Here is an 18,418-nt window from a genome sequence, read left to right on the forward strand (position 1 = left end):
CGTTAGCTTTTAAAAGATCCACTCAGCGAATGTGAATAAAGTTCAGTATTATATTTATTAAAATTCATGCATTGTAAGCAATAAAGGTTTATAAAGTACGACTGTTTTAAATATAAAATGACGTAAAAATGTTTTCATTTTGAATAATGAAACGAAATAGCTATGATTTCAGTATTAAACACATTAATTGTGTTTATCATTGTAGCCATTATAACGCACCTTTGGCACTATTATTAAACATTCATCTAAATGGTAAATGGTCTGCACTTATATAGCGCTTTTTTAACCTGAGCAGTTCTCCAAAGCACTGTACACTGTGTCTCATTCACCCATTCACCCATGGTAGCAGGTCTGCCATGCAAGCGCTAACTTGCTATTGGGAGCAATTTGGGGTTCAGTGTCTTGCCCAAGGACACTTCGGCATTTGGAGTCATGTGGAGTCATGTGGGCTGGGAATCGAACCGCCAGCCCTACAAATTAGTGGACAACCCACTCTACCACCTGAACCACAGCCACCACGTCTACCATCTTTACAAAGGCAATTAAAATTTGCAGCTATGCTATTTTATTTATTTATTTATTTTGCTGTAAAACAGTATTTTTTTTATTTTATTTTATTGTTTTGCACAGTGATGTAGAAAAGTCCAACCTTAAAAGTTTCCATCCAGCGTGGTTGTTTAATCTGGTAGTAGATGACGGATCTGTATTCATGTACTGGTTTATCTCCTGCTCCTAAACAGATAGCATTCTGGAGAAATAAAAAGTGTAAAAATCAGTTTACCAAACTAGGAAGGAACTCGGTCTTTCTTGATAAATTAGATACGTTGAATCTCTAAGATCCAACATGTAACTACACTGATTTTTAAATGCACTGTGTATGTGTGTGCTCATACAGTTACCAGATGATGTACAATCTGTGAAACTAACTCTGATGCATATCAGTCTCTCTGACTAGTCATTTTCTCTGGCTAGTCATTTTCCACATTTAGAAGCCGTTTAGTTATTATTTACACTTACATTGCTAAACATCACTACTCAAAATGTATCTACAGTAAATCTTAAATGTATCAAATGCAACTGAATCAATAAATGCATGCATTAATACATATCAGTTTATTACACTGTGCTGTTGGATAAAACAACAATTCATTAGAGCAATAAGTATGAAAAAACACTGTGCAAATGAGTGTGTGCAGATTAGCCTTGTTTTCTATTTAGCATTCTATACAGTTCTTGCATGCTGTCACTCAAATACCTTTTTTTGTATAGCTGAACCATATAGGTAACAATGCACATGTCACACTACAAATCCAAATTATACAGTATAACACACATAACCTTTGTTTGCCCACCAAATTATGCAGCAAGACACTGATCCAAAGCATAGGAATAAGTCCAAGTCTTAGAAGTAAGTGAAAGACTGATCTCCAGTTATCGGAAACGTTTGGTTGCAGTTATTTTTGCTAAAGGTGGCAGAGCCAGATTTTAAGTTTAAGGGGGCAATTAGTTTTTCACATTGGTGATAGGTGTTGGATAACCTTTTTTTTTTTTTTGCTTCAATATAAATAAATAACCGTATTGTGTGTTTACTCAGGTTGCCTCTGTTTTATGTTGTATTTCATTTGAAGATCTAAAACTATTTAGTATGAGATACACAAAAACAAATGAAAAAGATATTTTTATATCAAATACTTTTTCATAGCACTGTATTTTGCAGGCTTCATTTCAAACCCAGCACACATCTAAAAGCTGGTTATATTAGATAGGCGATGAGGAGATTTGCACTAATCATCATAGACAGCTCTGTCCTGAGCCATAGAAAAAGATCATCAACAGGTTTTCAGTGCATCAGATAAGTCAATAAAAGTTTAAGTAAAATTACTGGCACAGCCTGGTTATTTGACCTTAGGTCAGAGGTCAAAGGTGGAACCCACTCACCGGCACGACCTTGCCTTCCTCATCACACACAAGCATGATGACCTCTACGTTCTTCTGTGTAGTTTTGTTGTACTTGTCGAAGTCTCCTGAGTGCAGGGTGAGGTAGATATCATTGCGGATGTCTCCTGGCATGATGATCTCTGGAAAGCCCAGCTTGCGGGCCACAACAGTGCTCCGGTCAACAAGGTGGGGATATTCCTTACGGATCTGAACGATATCACCAACCAGAGCCTTCATCGTCACCCACAGGCCTGTGGGACAAGCATCAGGTCAACAAAAATTCATTGAATAGGTGCAAAATATGAAAATAAGTAGTTTGAAAACAACATAACGGTAGAGCACTCTTCTACAACTAGCTTGGATATTTAATTTTCAAGAAATTATTAGGTGAAAAATCGAATTTACCCAATTTTCTACTCCCCTGAATTTACTAAACGAGCTTGGTGTTCAATATTTGCTTTTTTTAGTTTTTCACTACAGCTATGAGGCTGATGTAACAAGTACTGGAAGTCTATTTCACCCATCTTTTCATACAGTACTTCCTTTAAATAGCATAGTTAAGCTTCCTAATTATGGAATCACTCATTTGTACATAAAAAATCTTTATGACTGTACAAGATGGCTGCCGGTTAACCTTATGCAGTGTTTAGCTAAACAGTGAAGTTTTGTTAATTTTTCTAAATTTCAGTAAATAATACTGTGTGACATTGCTGATTAACTGGATTTGTTTTGAGGCTGATATTTACAATAAAGGTTTTGGGTGAGATACAGTCGACATCCACTACTTGTATGCAACATTGGTCATGTACTGTAGCTCACTGCGTAAATAAAAAGGCAAATGTAAGACATCAAACATCAAACTTGGTTGATCGACTACATTTCTAGTAAGTAGAAAGTTTCCAAATTGTTCTTTTAAACAACCACAGAACATACCTTTATGTGAAGAATTGTGTGCAGGACCTCATTTACAAGCAGATGGTGAAACAAGCAAGAGTGATTTTGTTCAATTCCAAACAATTGAAGTTGTAAAAAAAGTTATGGCCACTAACCCCTGCCCCTAATCGAATGGTTCGTATTTCTGCTCCCAAATGGCTTGTATTAGATCCACAAGGAAAAACTAATCTCATTTTACTCGATATAAAGTGTACATCACTGACATGGTACTATTTCTGTTTTCTGGATTCCCTGTCTCCCCACACTGCCCTCCACTAGCTGGTGTTAATGAAAGCTATAAACCTCAGCTCTTGAGTCCCTAAGGTAGATCATTATAATCCAGACCTATGCTCTTTCGCTGTTTGGAGGATTGCATGTTGGACACAGCGCTGTAATAAACCTGTAGCAAAGAGAAATAATACCACTTAACACCATGTACTTTAAAGCAAGAATCACAGCCTTACCCTGTCCTCCACTGTCTCCTCTGGAGGTGGTCACTTTGGTCAGGAGGGTGTGAAGGAAGTCGTTCTCAGCCATGACCCTGTGCACACACACACACACACACACACACACACACGCATATACATGGCCATTCAGAGGAAAAGACGACCAAACTAGTCACTCCTCAAGATAAATGACGGTAGATTAAATAGGTGACAGGCAGTGAAGAGTGAAAGATAAACGACTTGGACGATAAGAGTCTAAGACATGAGAAAATTTCAAATGAGGCGAGAGAGAGGAACAAGAGAATCAATAACTTACGGTTGAAAAGGAATAAAGTACTGCTTTTCTTCATCACACTCTGTTTTTCCTTTGATGATGTCGCTGATGTCCATCACTATGAAGGAGACGACAGAGATAGATTGCTTCATACTCAAACAGCAACTCTTCAGAGAGCCAAACTTTATATAAGGATAAAGTATGTCAAATATATTCATTTATACGCCAGGATCAGTGAGCCAGAGTTTTCAAAACAACAAGAATTAATAACGTAATATGAACGAACGCCATATGTTAATCTATAGGATGTTTGCAATATACAATTTTATTATTTATTTTATTTGACAATGTGTAGGATTATTGTTAAGAATGAAAAGAAAAAAAAAACATGAGTCAGTGAACACTTTAATGCGATGTTCCAGAGCTGCTGTGAGTCACCCTGATACTCCTGTAATAGTGAGTCACAGTCAGTGCTGTGTCAGGGGTGATGGGTCAGAATTGGCGGGAAATTTGTACGCATGCGTGATTTGCCAGCTCTGATACATCAAATTTCACCACAACACAACAGCAGGCATGAAATAAGTCTGTCTACACAGTGCCAGGCAGCCAATCAGGGGAGAGAGAGACAGAGAGAGAGAGAGAGAGAGAGAGAGAGAAAGAGAAAGAGAAAGAGTAAACAAAACAGGATTCAATAAGAGGAAGAGAAAAATGGACAGGCGTGGTGAAGTTTTAGCTTTTGCCTTACGGAGCAAGTATAACCTAGTGTACACTACACAATTTTAGCCACAATTTCCCAGTCGCCAGCTAATTTTGGTGCATAGTACCCACACTCCTGCAGCTCGGCAACTATTTGAGTGTTCACTGTACTCGCTACTAGTTGCAGAAGGGTTCACACTACGCAATTCATTGCTGAGAACATCAAACATGTTTGAACATATGAGAGCCTCAGCAATTGCTCACATGCTGAGAAACTTACACCACAGAAACATTCACACAACATGCCCGCTCACCAAAGACGCGGTAGTGAGTAGTCACTAACTAGTCTAGTTAGTCTAGTCTACTGAGTAGTTAAACGCTGGGCCCCAGAATAAGTCATTTACTGGGAAATCTGTGCTAAAATGGTGCAGGGTTCACTAGAGACATTTGTAAGGCATCTCTTTGTTCTTTAATTTGGTGGAGGGCTTGTGAATGGTCAGATTTATCTTTGTTGTGGAGTACTGTCTTGAAGTAGATTAGCTAGAGAACTTAGCTAGTCAGTTATATTGGGCGACTTATAGTGAGTTATATAGTGAGTGAGCATTGTGGCATTGTATTCTGACTAGCATGCTAACACCAGCTTGTGAGTTTTTCAGAGGTTAGTGAACAAAATACACTGATTGGATAATACACAAAGAAAACAGGTGGGGTTATAAAAATACACGTACTGGAAGTGACTAGAGGTGATAGTGAGGTTTTGTACATTGTCTTTTAAATAGCTAGCTCAAGTTAGTGGGCTAGTTCATGTCTATTGGCATCACATGGACATTCAGATGGACATGAGTGTATACAGGAGCACACTGAGACACAAGCCAACACTGTGAGGTCCACATCATTCCAAACACAGAAACATGTTAAACAGCTGTTTAAATTCAATTCAACACAAAGCCACAATGACAAAGAAAGCTACCTAAAAAAAGCTTTTGAGTTTTCTTGGCTAATCCTGTGTCCTTCTGCATTCACTGACCCCTAAGCAATATATAAACTCTATCCTGCCTCCAGCCGAGTACCTGCAACCCCAAACGGCCTGCGCAGTCCCAGTGTGCATTTCTTATGAGTCTCCTTCAGGTCCATACGGCCAACACGTACAATCTGACATATGAGATAAATCTTCTCTCTGTTCAGGTCCTTGTTCCCTAAATCCTACAGAGAGAGAGAGAGAGAGAGAGAGAGAGAGAGAGAGAGAAAGAAAGTAAAGAGGTCATGTACAGAAAGTGTACAGGAAGGCAATATGAGTATGTTTTGGGTTTTTTGCTTTGTTCTTTATATTATGCTAGGATACACTTGATCTAATAGGTATGATGTTGCCCTCTAGTGTTGACTTACAGTAAAGACCACCTTCAGGTTGTTGAGCATTTCTACATCTTTAGGAAATCCTTTATCCCCCCACCTTATTAGATAGTTCTCACTAGAGAGAAAGTGAGAGAGAGAAAGAGAGAGAGAGAGAAACATAAGTGGTAAAAAAAAAAATGTAGATCAATAGTCAGACCACAGATACCTAAAGGAAGTTAATGTCAGCCATGTAGCACGAGTTTACAAAGCGACAGTTTGTGGGCATGTGTAAAGCTCGGGCCATCTACAATATGCATACTCGTAAAAGCATCTAGATTTCTTAACGAAGTTATTCATTTTGGATAGTCTAAAAGTTACAGTTAGTGAATGCACACTGAAGAGGACAATAGTAGTGATGAAGCTGTGGTAAATGAGACGGTATTGTGAAGACCAGCAGATGCCGTTGTAATCAGATGCGCACCTGATGATCACTTGTTTGATGGGGTCATACAGAGACATGAAGAGCTCGGATTCTTCTCCAATGCGACAGACAAAATTGCGCACGAACACGTAGAGGCTGTGTGTGGGAGAGGACTGGATCCGCGCCGAGACTCCAGAGTGATCCATCTGGACATTAGACTGTAATAGTGTATAAGGACAAGCATAAGGTGCAGCCATTTACATTAGTGTCTCTCTAACTATTGTCTGACTCAGCCACATCAATCAATCCTGATTGGGCTTTATACTGTTTGAGTGACTGCAGTTTAAACTCATTAACATGAGCAAGTCTGCCACATTTATCATATGGCCTGGAACTCAATAGAGAAATTAGTAATGGCTTTAGTGTAATACATAAAGACTGGGAGAAGTCTCTCTAACCTGCTCTTCTTTGATACGTTCATTGATCTTAACTGTGGCATCCTCATGAGCTCTGAACAAGCTAATAACACTGGCATTGTCAGGGTCCAAGATATTCCCATTTACATCCCTCACTACCAGATCCAACTCCAGAATCCTACACAGAGGAGACAGAGAAAATAAGGGGAGGATCAGAGAGCACACAATCTGCAAAATTAACCCATAAGCCCAAAAAATAATTAGGGTTAGGGTTAACCCTAACCCTAAGTACTGTATCATTAGTTTAACCTAGTTTAGTCTCACATGCATCTACAGGTACATACACATTCACGAGTAGGAGGATTTACTTTAATGCTTCAGATATGAAGCTGGTGGGTGCAAGCTTTGAAACCATCTTCATTAACATGAGCTGCTGTGTGATGCATTCGCAAGGTTCATTCATTCAGCCTTAGTAACTGCCTGATCAGGATTAGACTTAGTTAGACTAATTAGACTAGTTTGTTTATATTGTGGGAAGTAGAACTAAATGAATTCATTAAAAAATCTACAAACAAAAATAATAACTCTTGTGAGCTGGATTTAAAAAAAAAAATTTAAAAAAACAATCATGTGCACATCTGTAGTTGAAGCCAATTATGAATTTGAGTCATGTAGAACTGTCAGAGCCAGAATTCACACACCAAGCTGACAGCACTGGCATTTCTAGTGGTACTGTTCGTTTTATATATATATATATATATATATATATATATATATATATATATATATATATATATATATATATATACAGTATATATATATATTTATATTATTTATATATATATATACACACACACACACACGCGCGCGCGCGAACATGTTTAGGCCACCCCCACTTCAGCAAGTACAAATACAGATAAGAATATGTGGAGCACTAAACAGATACAGATTGTGTTATACCCGTAATACACACATAATACAAATGTGGTTTCACACACGGAGGCATCATGCATACATTTATGCACTTACATACACACACACACACACACCCCCACACACACACGCAGTTATACATCTGCTCAGTCAGAGACAACTCCTTACTCTCATCACTTGTAAGAAATTGAAAGAGCTGCACAAACACGAACAGCTTTCTGTTGAGTCAGATCTCATACTGCTGCAAAAGCCTTATTACTAACTCTTAATTCATTATGGCCACTGGGAGATTACCCAAAAACAAGCTAGAAGACCACATATAGCTCAGTTTCAACTACAGCCTGATGACAGACATCTGAACAGATAATAATTCATGCTAATCAGTATCTGACTCAGAAGGGCAAGTTAAATTTAAAGCAAAAAAAGAAGCAACTTCAAATAAAACATTTTATAGAAACTGGTTTTGTTTGAAGTGGTATATAATTTCTTTCAAATGCCTATTTTCAACATCTGCTACACAATAAGGAAGTGGGTATGTGTAACTGAATTGGGACATGCTGATTTAGCATATTAACTAAGATAACTAGTGTTAGGGTTAGATTTACAATCTAAGTAGTTTGTATAACCAAATCCTAGTATGACCTCCTGAAGAGGAGACTGAAGGGAGGAACGCCAGAAACATACAGGTGTATCTCAAAAAATTTGAATATCATGGAAAAGTTCATTTTTTTCCATAATTTAATTCAAAAAGTGGAACTTTCATATATTTATTCTAATATTTTGAGATTATTTTTGGATTTTTGGATTTCTGGATTTTTGATTTCCATGAGCTGTAAGCCATAATGATCAAGATTAAAACAAAAAAGCTTGAAATATTTCACTTAGAATATATGAAAGTTCCACTTATTCAATTAAATTATGGAAAAAAGTAACATTTCCACGATATTCAAATTTTTTGAGATGCACCTGTACAACAATTCAAAGATGCTGAGGTACAAGCCTGGACAAAAAAAACCCTACAATTTGGTGATGTCAGTGAGTCGCAGGCTTTATATAGTACAGTTATTGTAAGCAATGGAAAAGCAACCAAATATTAAATGTTATTTACTTTAATTTACTTCTCTATTCATATACTTTTACACGTCTAATAATTGGGTGGTCTGATACAAAAGGTTCTATGTTTTATGTTGTTTAACACATCTAGATGTAAATACCAGGAAATAAGAGATGAAATCCTAAACTCTTGTCTCATATCCATCTTTTGATGACAAACCCAAATGTCTTTGGTGTATAGCAAAAAAAAAATTGTGTAGTTATCTGTAGTTTTGCAGGAGACTGTATATGAATAGCTAGCTCAGAACACTATCTAATGTCAGGAGAATTATACATGGAATTAAAACCAAGGACTAGCAAGATAACTAACATTTGGCTAACTATTATATACAATATTGTATTTCAAATATGAAGCCAAGCTCACTAGCAACATTTGGTAACATTACATCAACAATCATGCTTAGACTATTATCCAACTTTGCTAGCAAGCTAGCAAACAATAGGCTTTCTATGTTGTTATACTAATCTGTAATTTAAACCTTTATTATACACCAGGGGATGTCTAATGAAGCTTTCAGACTAGCCTCTAGTTTACAGGCGCTTCAAAATCTATCTTGGAACCCTTCTGCAATAACAATATTGTTATGATATGTGGGAGAATGATGTTTTTGTGGCGGAAGAAATATATAGATACTACAATTTGATAAACAATGTTCAGGGCACTCGTCTTTTGCTAGGCCACGTCGCCTGTATTACTTAGCACAGAATAGATTTAACATCAACAAAATTCACTATTAAAGCTATAATTTGTTTATTGTAAATTTCATTGCATTCATTATAACCTGTAGAATAATCACAATCAAATGCAGCACAGATTGAACATGAACACTGAGAATGAGCTTTAAACAGAAAGCCAGACAGAAACACAGGAGCACATGAAAGGAATACCGTACTTGTTTCCATAGTCGATTTTAGACGTGACTTTCTGTTTGAGTTCCTTAAACTCATCTCCGGGCAGCGTGCCAGAGAGCAGTTGAGAACGCCACTCCATCAAATCCCACATCAGTGACTGCACCTGGCTAAAACTCTCCTTCTTACTGACCTGCAGAGTGTTAAAAATGAGGTAAATATCAGTCAGGAGGTAAATATATGAGCTACATGTGATCAGTGATAAAGAGTGAGGGACTACGGAAAAGACTGATATTAGACCTAATATTAGATATTAGAACCAAATCAGACATAACACACATGCCTGTAAGATGCATGTACACATAAGACACAGTACCACAAATAGCTGCTTCCAGATGCTGCCCCATTCCCTCAGTGTGGTGGTAACTTCCTTCACCAGGGGCATGTCTGCAGAGGTCACGACCTCTTCATTTCTATAGAAACACCAGAAGAAATGTTTGCTGTAAGCAATTCTTTATTGGGTAAATTATTGTATATTCTGTATTAGTATTACAGACTCTGTATTATATGTTGTGTAAATTGTGTTCTCTGTTGTGGACAGAGTTCCTTATACACTTGTACTTGGTGAGTAAAAGATTCTGATTCTGATCTCAGAGACTGAAAGACAGACTTTATAATGAAGTGCTGACTAATGAATAAAAATAAAAAGTCACTCACCCCCTTTTTTCAATGATAACTTCCTTCAGCTCAATGAAGCTTGCTGGAAAGGCACCCTGTAGTACAGTAAAATCACATGACACAGGGTTTAAGTTAGACATGTTGGGAAAAATAGAGAAACAGATGCAGGATATGATTTATTAAAATTCTAGAGGAACTTAATATCCACTTACTTTCTTCTCTTTGTTCCGGGCAAGATATCCCATATACCAACCTGAAACAACACCAGCTTTTTATTGAAAAACCACAAATAGGATTTTTTTTTTAATCTATCTAAAAAGTATTTCATGAAGCTTTATAACAGTTAATTCAACATAATCCAAAAATGTAAATATTAGGCTCAATATTGGAAACTGTACAAAAGTATGTTAGCTATTTGTAGGACCCGTGATGCTTTTTATACCTGAAATTTCCATCAACAAATACATAAGGTCCAACTTACTATTATTTAAAGAACTACTTGTTATTGAGTTACTGTACTAAGATTTGGATTAAACCTATTTACTTCAAGTAACCAATCAAATAGGCTAATAACTATAGGAGCTCAATAATAAATATAATGTGTGCTGTGTGTTCCTGTACTGTATCAATTTTTTTTTTTTTTTAATCAGAGACCCCATAGATATCCTTCACAGACCCTTGGGGATCCCAGGAGCCCATTTTGAAAGTTGCTAATGGTTAGTTAATACTGCACTACCACAATCATTAGATTATTATTATGCATGTACCTTATTAGTAGTTAATAAGAGTAACTTCAGAGTTCATGTAGCTTTATTCATTTGTCCTTGGTTAGTCTCTACACAGTGATCTACTATATGAAAAATTATTATCGAGTTTTCCTCCATATGTTTTTTTTTATTATACCTATAAAAGACATATTGGGACAGTTATTGTGAATCTAGTTCTTTATGTACTTTTGAGAAAAAGGAACCATCCAACTCATTTACTACTAATACTAATACTAATACTGCCACTTTGCTGCTCTGTTTCATAGTAATGGCTCATTTAGCATGAAAACCTTAAAATGTCAGATGTTTAGCCTCTTTTGGGGTGTTAGTGGATGGGTTCATGATGCTAAACATGCAGGTCCCAACCAGTGTTTAAAACAGAAAAGCCTGGAGCAATGCATCCCCAGATTAAATCCCATTTTTCTCTCAGACCTAGTTATTGTGGATTGCAATTTTACAGCTTTACCCAACAAAATCCTAACTGAAGCCTTATAAAATATAAAGTATATGAAACTGAGAAACTGCTGTCATATAAAAAAAAAAGGGCAATTTTAGCAGACTTTATATGTGGTGGGCCCTCACAATCCTACCTTCACATGTCTGCTGTATGTGCACTGTTTCACCCACAGCAAGAGATAGCTGCTTCTCTGTTTTTGCTGCAAAATTCCACTTAACTAAAAAAGAAAAAGAGAAAGAGAGCATGAAAGTGAATTAAATATATGAAAGTGAATTAGTCTCTCAGAGAAAGCTGCCTCTTTAAGCTACAAATACAAACCTACAACCACAGCCCTTAAGAGAAGTCACTACAGATAGAAATAATGTTAGCCGTCTCCTGATAAATTGCATATAGCGTCTTATCTTACACTATAGTAATAAAAAGTAACAGAAATGTGTTTATTTCAGCATTTTTGTCCACTCATGACCACTAGCATCTAATTGCATTATCTGAAATTTTGCAATTTTGAAGAAGGCTGAGCTCTGCAAAGAGTTGGCACAATTATATCATGTCATATATCACTGTGCGTGATTATGACATATGGTGGTGCTTGAAAGTTTGTGAACCCTTTAGAATTGTCTATATATCTTTATAAATATGGTCTAAAAAAAAATCATCAGATTTACACACAAGTCCTAAAGGTAGGCTAGATAAAGAGAACCAAATGAAACAAATGAGACAAAAATATTGTACTTGGGCATAATATTTATTATTATACTTATTTACTGAGGAAAATAATCCAATATTACATATGTGAGTGGCAAAAGTATGTGAACCTCTAGGATTAACAATTAATTTGAAGGTGAATTTAGAGTCAGGTGATTTCAATCAGGTGTGAGTGAGCACCCTGTTTTATTTAACAGGGATCTATCAGAGACTGATCTACATAACACATGTTTTTGGAAGTGTATCATGGCATGAACAAAGGAGATTTCTCTGGACCTCCGAAAAAGAGGTGATGATGCTCATCAGGCTGGAACAGGTTACAAAACCATCTAAAGAGTTTGGACTCCACCAATCCACCATCAGACAGATTGTGTTCAAATGGAGGAAATTCAAAAACCATTTTTACCCTCAGTAGGAGTGGGGACCAAGAAAGATCAAGACATGTAATAGCCTGCGAGGTCACAAAGGAACCCAGGGTAACTACTAAGCAAGGCCTCTCTCACATTGGTTAATGTTAATGTTCATGAGTCCACCATCAGGAGAACACTGAACAACAATGGTGTGCATGGCAGGGTTGCAAGAAGAAAGGCATCCATCCATCCATCTTCTACCGCTTACTCCTGCTTCAGGGTTGCGGGGGAACCTGGAGCCTATCCCAGGGAGCTTCGGGCACAAGGCGGGGTACACCCTGGACAGGGTGCCAGTCCATCGCAGGGCACACTCACATACACACTCTCACCCATTCATACACTACAGACACTTTAGACATGCCAATCAGCCTACCATGCATGTCTTTGGACTGGGGGAGGAAACCGAGCACCCGGAGGAAACCCCCGCAGCACGGGGAGAACATGCAAACTCTGCACACACAGGGCCCCGTCGGGAATCGAACCCCAGACCCTGGAGGTGTGAGGCGAACATGCTAGAAGAAAGGCACTGCTTCCAAAAAAAGAGCATTGCTGTTCTTCTGTAGTTTTCTAACAAACACATGGACATAGCCAGATGACTATTGGACAAATGTTTTGTGGATGGATGAGATCAAAATAGAACTTTTTGGTTGAAATGAGAAGCGTTATGTTTGGAGAAAGGAAAACACTGTATTCCAGCATGAGAACCTTCTCCCATCTGTGAAACTGTGTGTGTGGTGGTGGTAGTGTCATGGTTTGGGTCTGTTTTTCTGCATCTGAGCTAGGACGACTTGCCATCGTTGATGGAACAATGAATTCTGAATTATACCAGAAAAGTCTAAAAGACGATGTCAGGACATCTGTCCATGAACTGAACCTCAAGAGAAAGTGGGTCATGCAGCAAGACAACAATCCTAAGCACACAAATCATTCTACCAAAGAATGGTTAAAGAAGGACAAAGTTCTAACTGGTAATAGTTAGCTAGGGTTAGCATGTTTTCGGAAGTGTTAGCAGTTCTCAATGTGGGCTGAAATGCAATAGGTACAGGGAATGATACGCACAATGTCGGCGGAACCGCTTGGCAAGTACCGGTACTGTGTCTCTTGCGCCCGTGAATCAATTCTTTACGTTAGTAAATACGTTAGTCAATATATTAGTTACGTTATTTAATTTTAGTTAACATTAGTTGAAGATGGACTTTTTGTTTCTTCACTGAGCTTTGATTTTATATTTGTAAAACACACAATGAAGCTGTAAAAAATAAACACTATGTTCTGTTAGATATGTTTTGACTTTTAAATATACACTGTATAATTATATCTGTAGGAGCCTATGAAATATTTTATTAAAATGTTCATATTTCACAGGGGGAAAGGAAGGGTTTTTGAGACCGTGTTGAGCAACCATAGTTTAGCCCTTTATTTATTCGTTCTTCTTCGTTCTTACGATTATTTTCAATAAATGAAATCTTCAAAACGCACATCTACTGCGATTCCTCCACAGATGTTAAGGACCACAAAAACAATATCTCTTGGTAACATGAAGACATAATAACAACATAAATTTATCAGAAAGGCCCCAGGCAAAATAAATGCGTACTCTAGGTTCGCCTCTGTCACAGCTGTAAGTAATCAGGATTGATTACTTCTGACCGGATATCCTAAAAAGACAATCAAACAACTTCAGCTGAGTCAAAACACAGCTGCCAGAGTTCTCACTCAAACCAAAGGAATTTATCACATCACTCCAATTCTTAAAATCTTACATTGTCTCCAAGTATGTTACACAATTAATTTTAAGATACTAGTACTGTCTATAAATCACTACATGGTTTAGGGCCAACATATCTGTCAGGTATGCTCAAGCAACATAAACAAAACACAGAGAACCTTAGAAGTACTCAGACAAATTGTTAGGTTTGTTTTTAGCAGTCAGGAATGGTACTGCATTGCTGTTCGAGCTTTTTATCTTTTAACTACATCTTATTTATTTTAATGCACATTACACTTTGTGTGGTATTTATTTAAATGGTATTTATTTATTTTAATGTAACTATATATTTTTTGTTAATTTCATCATTTCTTTTAAAATTCAGTTGCTTTTTTTTTTAACCCTTTTCATTTGTAATGCACAGTAACCTGCCTTGCGTCTTGCCTTGTGTTGCCTTGATGCATCAACACACAGGAAAAAAGGTAGTAAATCCTACTTTTCTTTATCATTATCATCTTTTGAGCCTTTTATATGCATTATTCACCTGTAACGGCGAATACGGTGTCTTTAAATCTCATTTACATTGGACTTGTTATATCTTTAATAAGCTTTTAAAGTAAACATTTAAAGGTATACTGCATGTAACTTCCTAGTAAAAAGACATTTAAGATGAATATTTTCTTTTTCTTTTTTTTGCAGCAGTATGCTTTACGCAGTTACAGTAGAAAAAAACAACACATTCCTCAAGCACCTAGGTTGAGGCCATAAGCGTTTTGCAGAGGTATGTTAGGTTAGTAAGGCCCATACCCTCTATGGCATATCATCTGTGAAAAACAAAATTCATAAGGCAATAATTTTATGAATGCAAAAGTACAAACTGCGAAACATTGTGCACAGCTTGGAGCCAAGAAGTGAGTACAGAAACAGGTATAACACCTTGACAAGTCTGAAATGGACCTCATACCTGGTTGAAATTAGGTACATTTATGGAAAATATAGAGAGAGACAGTCAAAAAGGAGTCTTCATTCTTCAAATAATAAATAATCCTACTTTTTGGTATAACTTTACTATAAGATTCACAAATAAGCAATTGAATTGATATTTGACTAATGCTTTCATAATGATAAAATAATACATGCACTAATTCGCCATGCAACAATAAATAATGAGTGTACACATTAGCAGCCTCTGAGTCGTATACAGTATGAATAGCCATTAATAATGGTGATAGTTAACTATTAACATCTTATTGAATCATTCTGTCAATATCATAACTTACACCGTATTAATAAAGATCACTTACATTGTGAAAAGTTTGCAAACAATCTAGATTAACTCAATTTGTAAGCAATAATGTTTGAAACCCTAAGTGTTAGTTTGAAACACTATTGAATATTAGTTTTCCCGTACACACAATTCTAAACTAAATTCTAACAAAGGCTATATTATAAATACTGTACAAATGAAATACTGTTAATATTTTCCCCTGTGGTATCAAACAGTTTAGAATAGTGTTCTCAAATCATGCCTATACAGTACATCTTTCCTGTGTGTTTGAATGGATCAACCTCCAGTGAGATCATCATCATACAAATTTTTTATAAATTCACATCAATAAAGTGCTTTGATTTGGATTTGGATTTGATTTGTTATCCCAAAGCAACCTGTTAGTGATGACATCACATTACAACTTCCAGATTGTCCCAAGTTACATAAATAGCCTAACGTTTTACTTAACGTTGTTTACGTTGTATACAAAAAGAAAACGTTAAAAAAAATCTTTATTGATACTACATAAGTCATGATATTAATTTCCAGAATGAGTTGATGATAATACTTTTACCATTATTAATGCCCCTTCATATGACTCAGAGGCTGTTAATGTGTACACATCATTATTTCCTGATACGCTAAAGATTAGAGCATGTACTAAATAATCTTTATGAAAGCTCTGTATATTAATATATTGTTTATATATGGACCTTATAGTTAAGTGTGAAGTTTATCGTAGAAATATGACCAGCATTTACAGGCCACATGGCTCAAACCACTAATGAGCTGTAGTGTCTAGATGTAATTTTAAAGTGATTCATAAACTAAATCATGCTAAATGTAACAAACAAAAACGCTGCCTACATGTGTCGAGTACAAGCAGCACACAAACAGACACACACTGTATTTTCACACTTCTTAGTTCACTTTTTACTTCCTCTCTTGTTAACTTCCTGTGTGTGTGCGACCACATAAACACAGATATATAAACGGCTATCAGATCACATGACCAGAGTTTTATGGTTGAAGGATTTTGATAGACTGTGCTGAAGTGGTTTTAGATGTTTGCTGTTAGAAAGCGGGAAAAGAGGCATGTCTCTGCACCGATGCTCAGTGCAGTGTGTTGGCAAAGATTTTTTTTTTTTTTTTTTTAATCATTATCTCCCTTCTCTGTAGTGTTTCCTGCTTTTAAGATGCAAATCCTACAAATGCCAGTTTCTCCAAAAGCAACAAAAATGGTCGTATTTTGGCATTTACTTACACTGGGAAAAAGTTGTTTCGCTTTATCAAACTGCAAAATGTGCCCGCAGGATGAGCACTCGATACCTTGAACTATACACACATCGCGCAATGCACATATGGATTAGTGCATTAATGCAAACCTTGCACTTATGAGGATAAACTTTGCTAGATGAAATCAGTTAGCAAATATTTATGTAAGTTTCATATCTGCTGTATGATTTTAACTCACACTCTTTTACAAACATAATGATTTGTAAATCATTCTAGTGAGCAGCACCTGCCCACATCCTGTGAAGCAGGAAGCACAATGAGCATCCACAGACACTGATCTGAAGGCCGTTATTCACACACAAAGACACACGTACAAACACACACGCACTCCTCAAACTGCACGCCTGAAGTATTTAAACACATACCAACACCATATCTCTCAGTGGTGGTCCTGACCCAGGGAGTCATGTTGAAGCCAGACAAATGTGTTTGTCTCTGTCTGCCTCTGCACGCCTCTAGTTCCTCTCTTTCTCTCTGTTACTCAGCCCTGTCTCTTTCTGGTGAGTGTGTGAGAGAACAAGAGCTCCTCCCTCTCTCTCTTCCTTCCTTTTTTCAATTCTATACAACTCTACCCATGATGCTGTTCTTCAAAGTACATAAGCATAGTATGTCAGTTTGTACAGCGACACCCAAATGACCAAATCAATTCTGTTATTTGTGATGTGTTCCTTTGCATTGTTTAATTGCATGTTAACTTTCTCCAAGCTGATCTTTCAGTAATCGGGGCAATAACCTGTTTTAGTAACTCAAATGTATCATTTTCAGTTCCTCAGACTCCAGTCTGTGACCACAAACAGCGATATCTCCAAAACATTGGGTTCCCTCAGAGACATGTTTGCAGCCTCCTGTATAATTCCTGATGCAAGTGCAAATGAGACCTTTATCATGTGCTTGATCAAGAGCAGAAATATGAATAACTGGAGTCAACAAATATCACACAGCCCCTGTATACTCATACAGGAAAAACAGCAGAAAGCAGTCCCAGCATAGAAATCTCCCTAATGACCTTGGTTTGCCAAAAGCAGTAAATGGAACACAAATGGTATGAAGGATTATTGGCCCTACAGCATACAATGGGCTTGATATGACCCATTTTAAAGTGCAGCAATTCTAAAAGGGCCTTTTTTCAGCATACAATTTTATGCAATTTGATTAGTTCCTGTACATTTTTTTTCAACATTTTATATTGGACCAATTATGCTCAGGTCATTAGTCCCCATCACATTCTGTACATCTCATATTTTCACTCACAACTGAGAGCACAGCTGCCAGCTGAAGGATCACAAAGCGTTTTGCCTTTCAAGCTGAAAATACTGCATATTACATTTGACATTTTAAAATTAATGTTGGAATGATGGACAGCATAGTGGCACAATCTGGAACATTGCTGCCTGGTTTTGATCCTGAGCTCAGGTTAAAGTCTGTGTGGAGTTGGACCCCATATGGGTTTCCTGTGGGTCTCCAGTTTCCTCCCACCTGCTAAACCATGGTACTGCAGGAGGACTGGCTATAATATATTGCCCAAAGGTGTGAGTGTGTGTATTCATGGTGCCCTGCAACGGAGTGGAGCCCATCCTGGGTTTATTCCCACTTTGTACCCAGTAGGATAAATTCTGGATCCAGCCTAACACCTACCGAAGATGTATGAATGCCTAAATGTTACAATTATCCTGCTATAAAATCAAAAACAGGTCCATATAAAAGTTTTTTAATGCTCAAAAAAGGGAACATTTTCATGAAAAGGAAGCACAGGTTCTCATGAAGATGGCACAGTCG

At 37.1% G+C, this 18,418-nt stretch overlaps 1 protein-coding gene across 2 annotated transcripts in view; it reads right to left on the reverse strand.

Annotated features, from left to right (window-relative positions):
• Window positions 1-17,196, reverse strand: part of LOC128618716 (dedicator of cytokinesis protein 2) — a 131,755-nt gene extending 114,559 nt beyond the window's left edge. Inside the window, exons 1-14 of one of the 2 annotated variants that reach the window (XM_053642516.1) lie at window positions 17,008-17,196; window positions 11,387-11,470; window positions 10,242-10,282; window positions 10,069-10,124; window positions 9,728-9,824; window positions 9,396-9,544; window positions 6,499-6,634; window positions 6,101-6,258; window positions 5,674-5,755; window positions 5,358-5,490; window positions 3,634-3,709; window positions 3,336-3,412; window positions 1,939-2,189; window positions 650-748 (exon numbers count right to left, since the gene is read on the reverse strand). In XM_053642516.1, the coding sequence (XP_053498491.1) occupies window positions 650-748; window positions 1,939-2,189; window positions 3,336-3,412; window positions 3,634-3,709; window positions 5,358-5,490; window positions 5,674-5,755; window positions 6,101-6,258; window positions 6,499-6,634; window positions 9,396-9,544; window positions 9,728-9,824; window positions 10,069-10,124; window positions 10,242-10,282; window positions 11,387-11,470; window positions 17,008-17,050 (1,482 nt within the window). In that variant the 5' untranslated portion in view covers window positions 17,051-17,196. The remainder of the gene's footprint in view (window positions 1-649; window positions 749-1,938; window positions 2,190-3,335; window positions 3,413-3,633; window positions 3,710-5,357; window positions 5,491-5,673; window positions 5,756-6,100; window positions 6,259-6,498; window positions 6,635-9,395; window positions 9,545-9,727; window positions 9,825-10,068; window positions 10,125-10,241; window positions 10,283-11,386; window positions 11,471-17,007) is intronic. The other variant, XM_053642515.1, reaches the window with a different exon arrangement.
• Window positions 17,197-18,418: the final 1,222 nt, after the last annotated feature.

Source organism: Ictalurus furcatus, chromosome 14 (assembly GCF_023375685.1).
Source record: "Ictalurus furcatus strain D&B chromosome 14, Billie_1.0, whole genome shotgun sequence".
Classification (NCBI taxonomy): domain Eukaryota; kingdom Metazoa; phylum Chordata; class Actinopteri; order Siluriformes; family Ictaluridae; genus Ictalurus; species Ictalurus furcatus.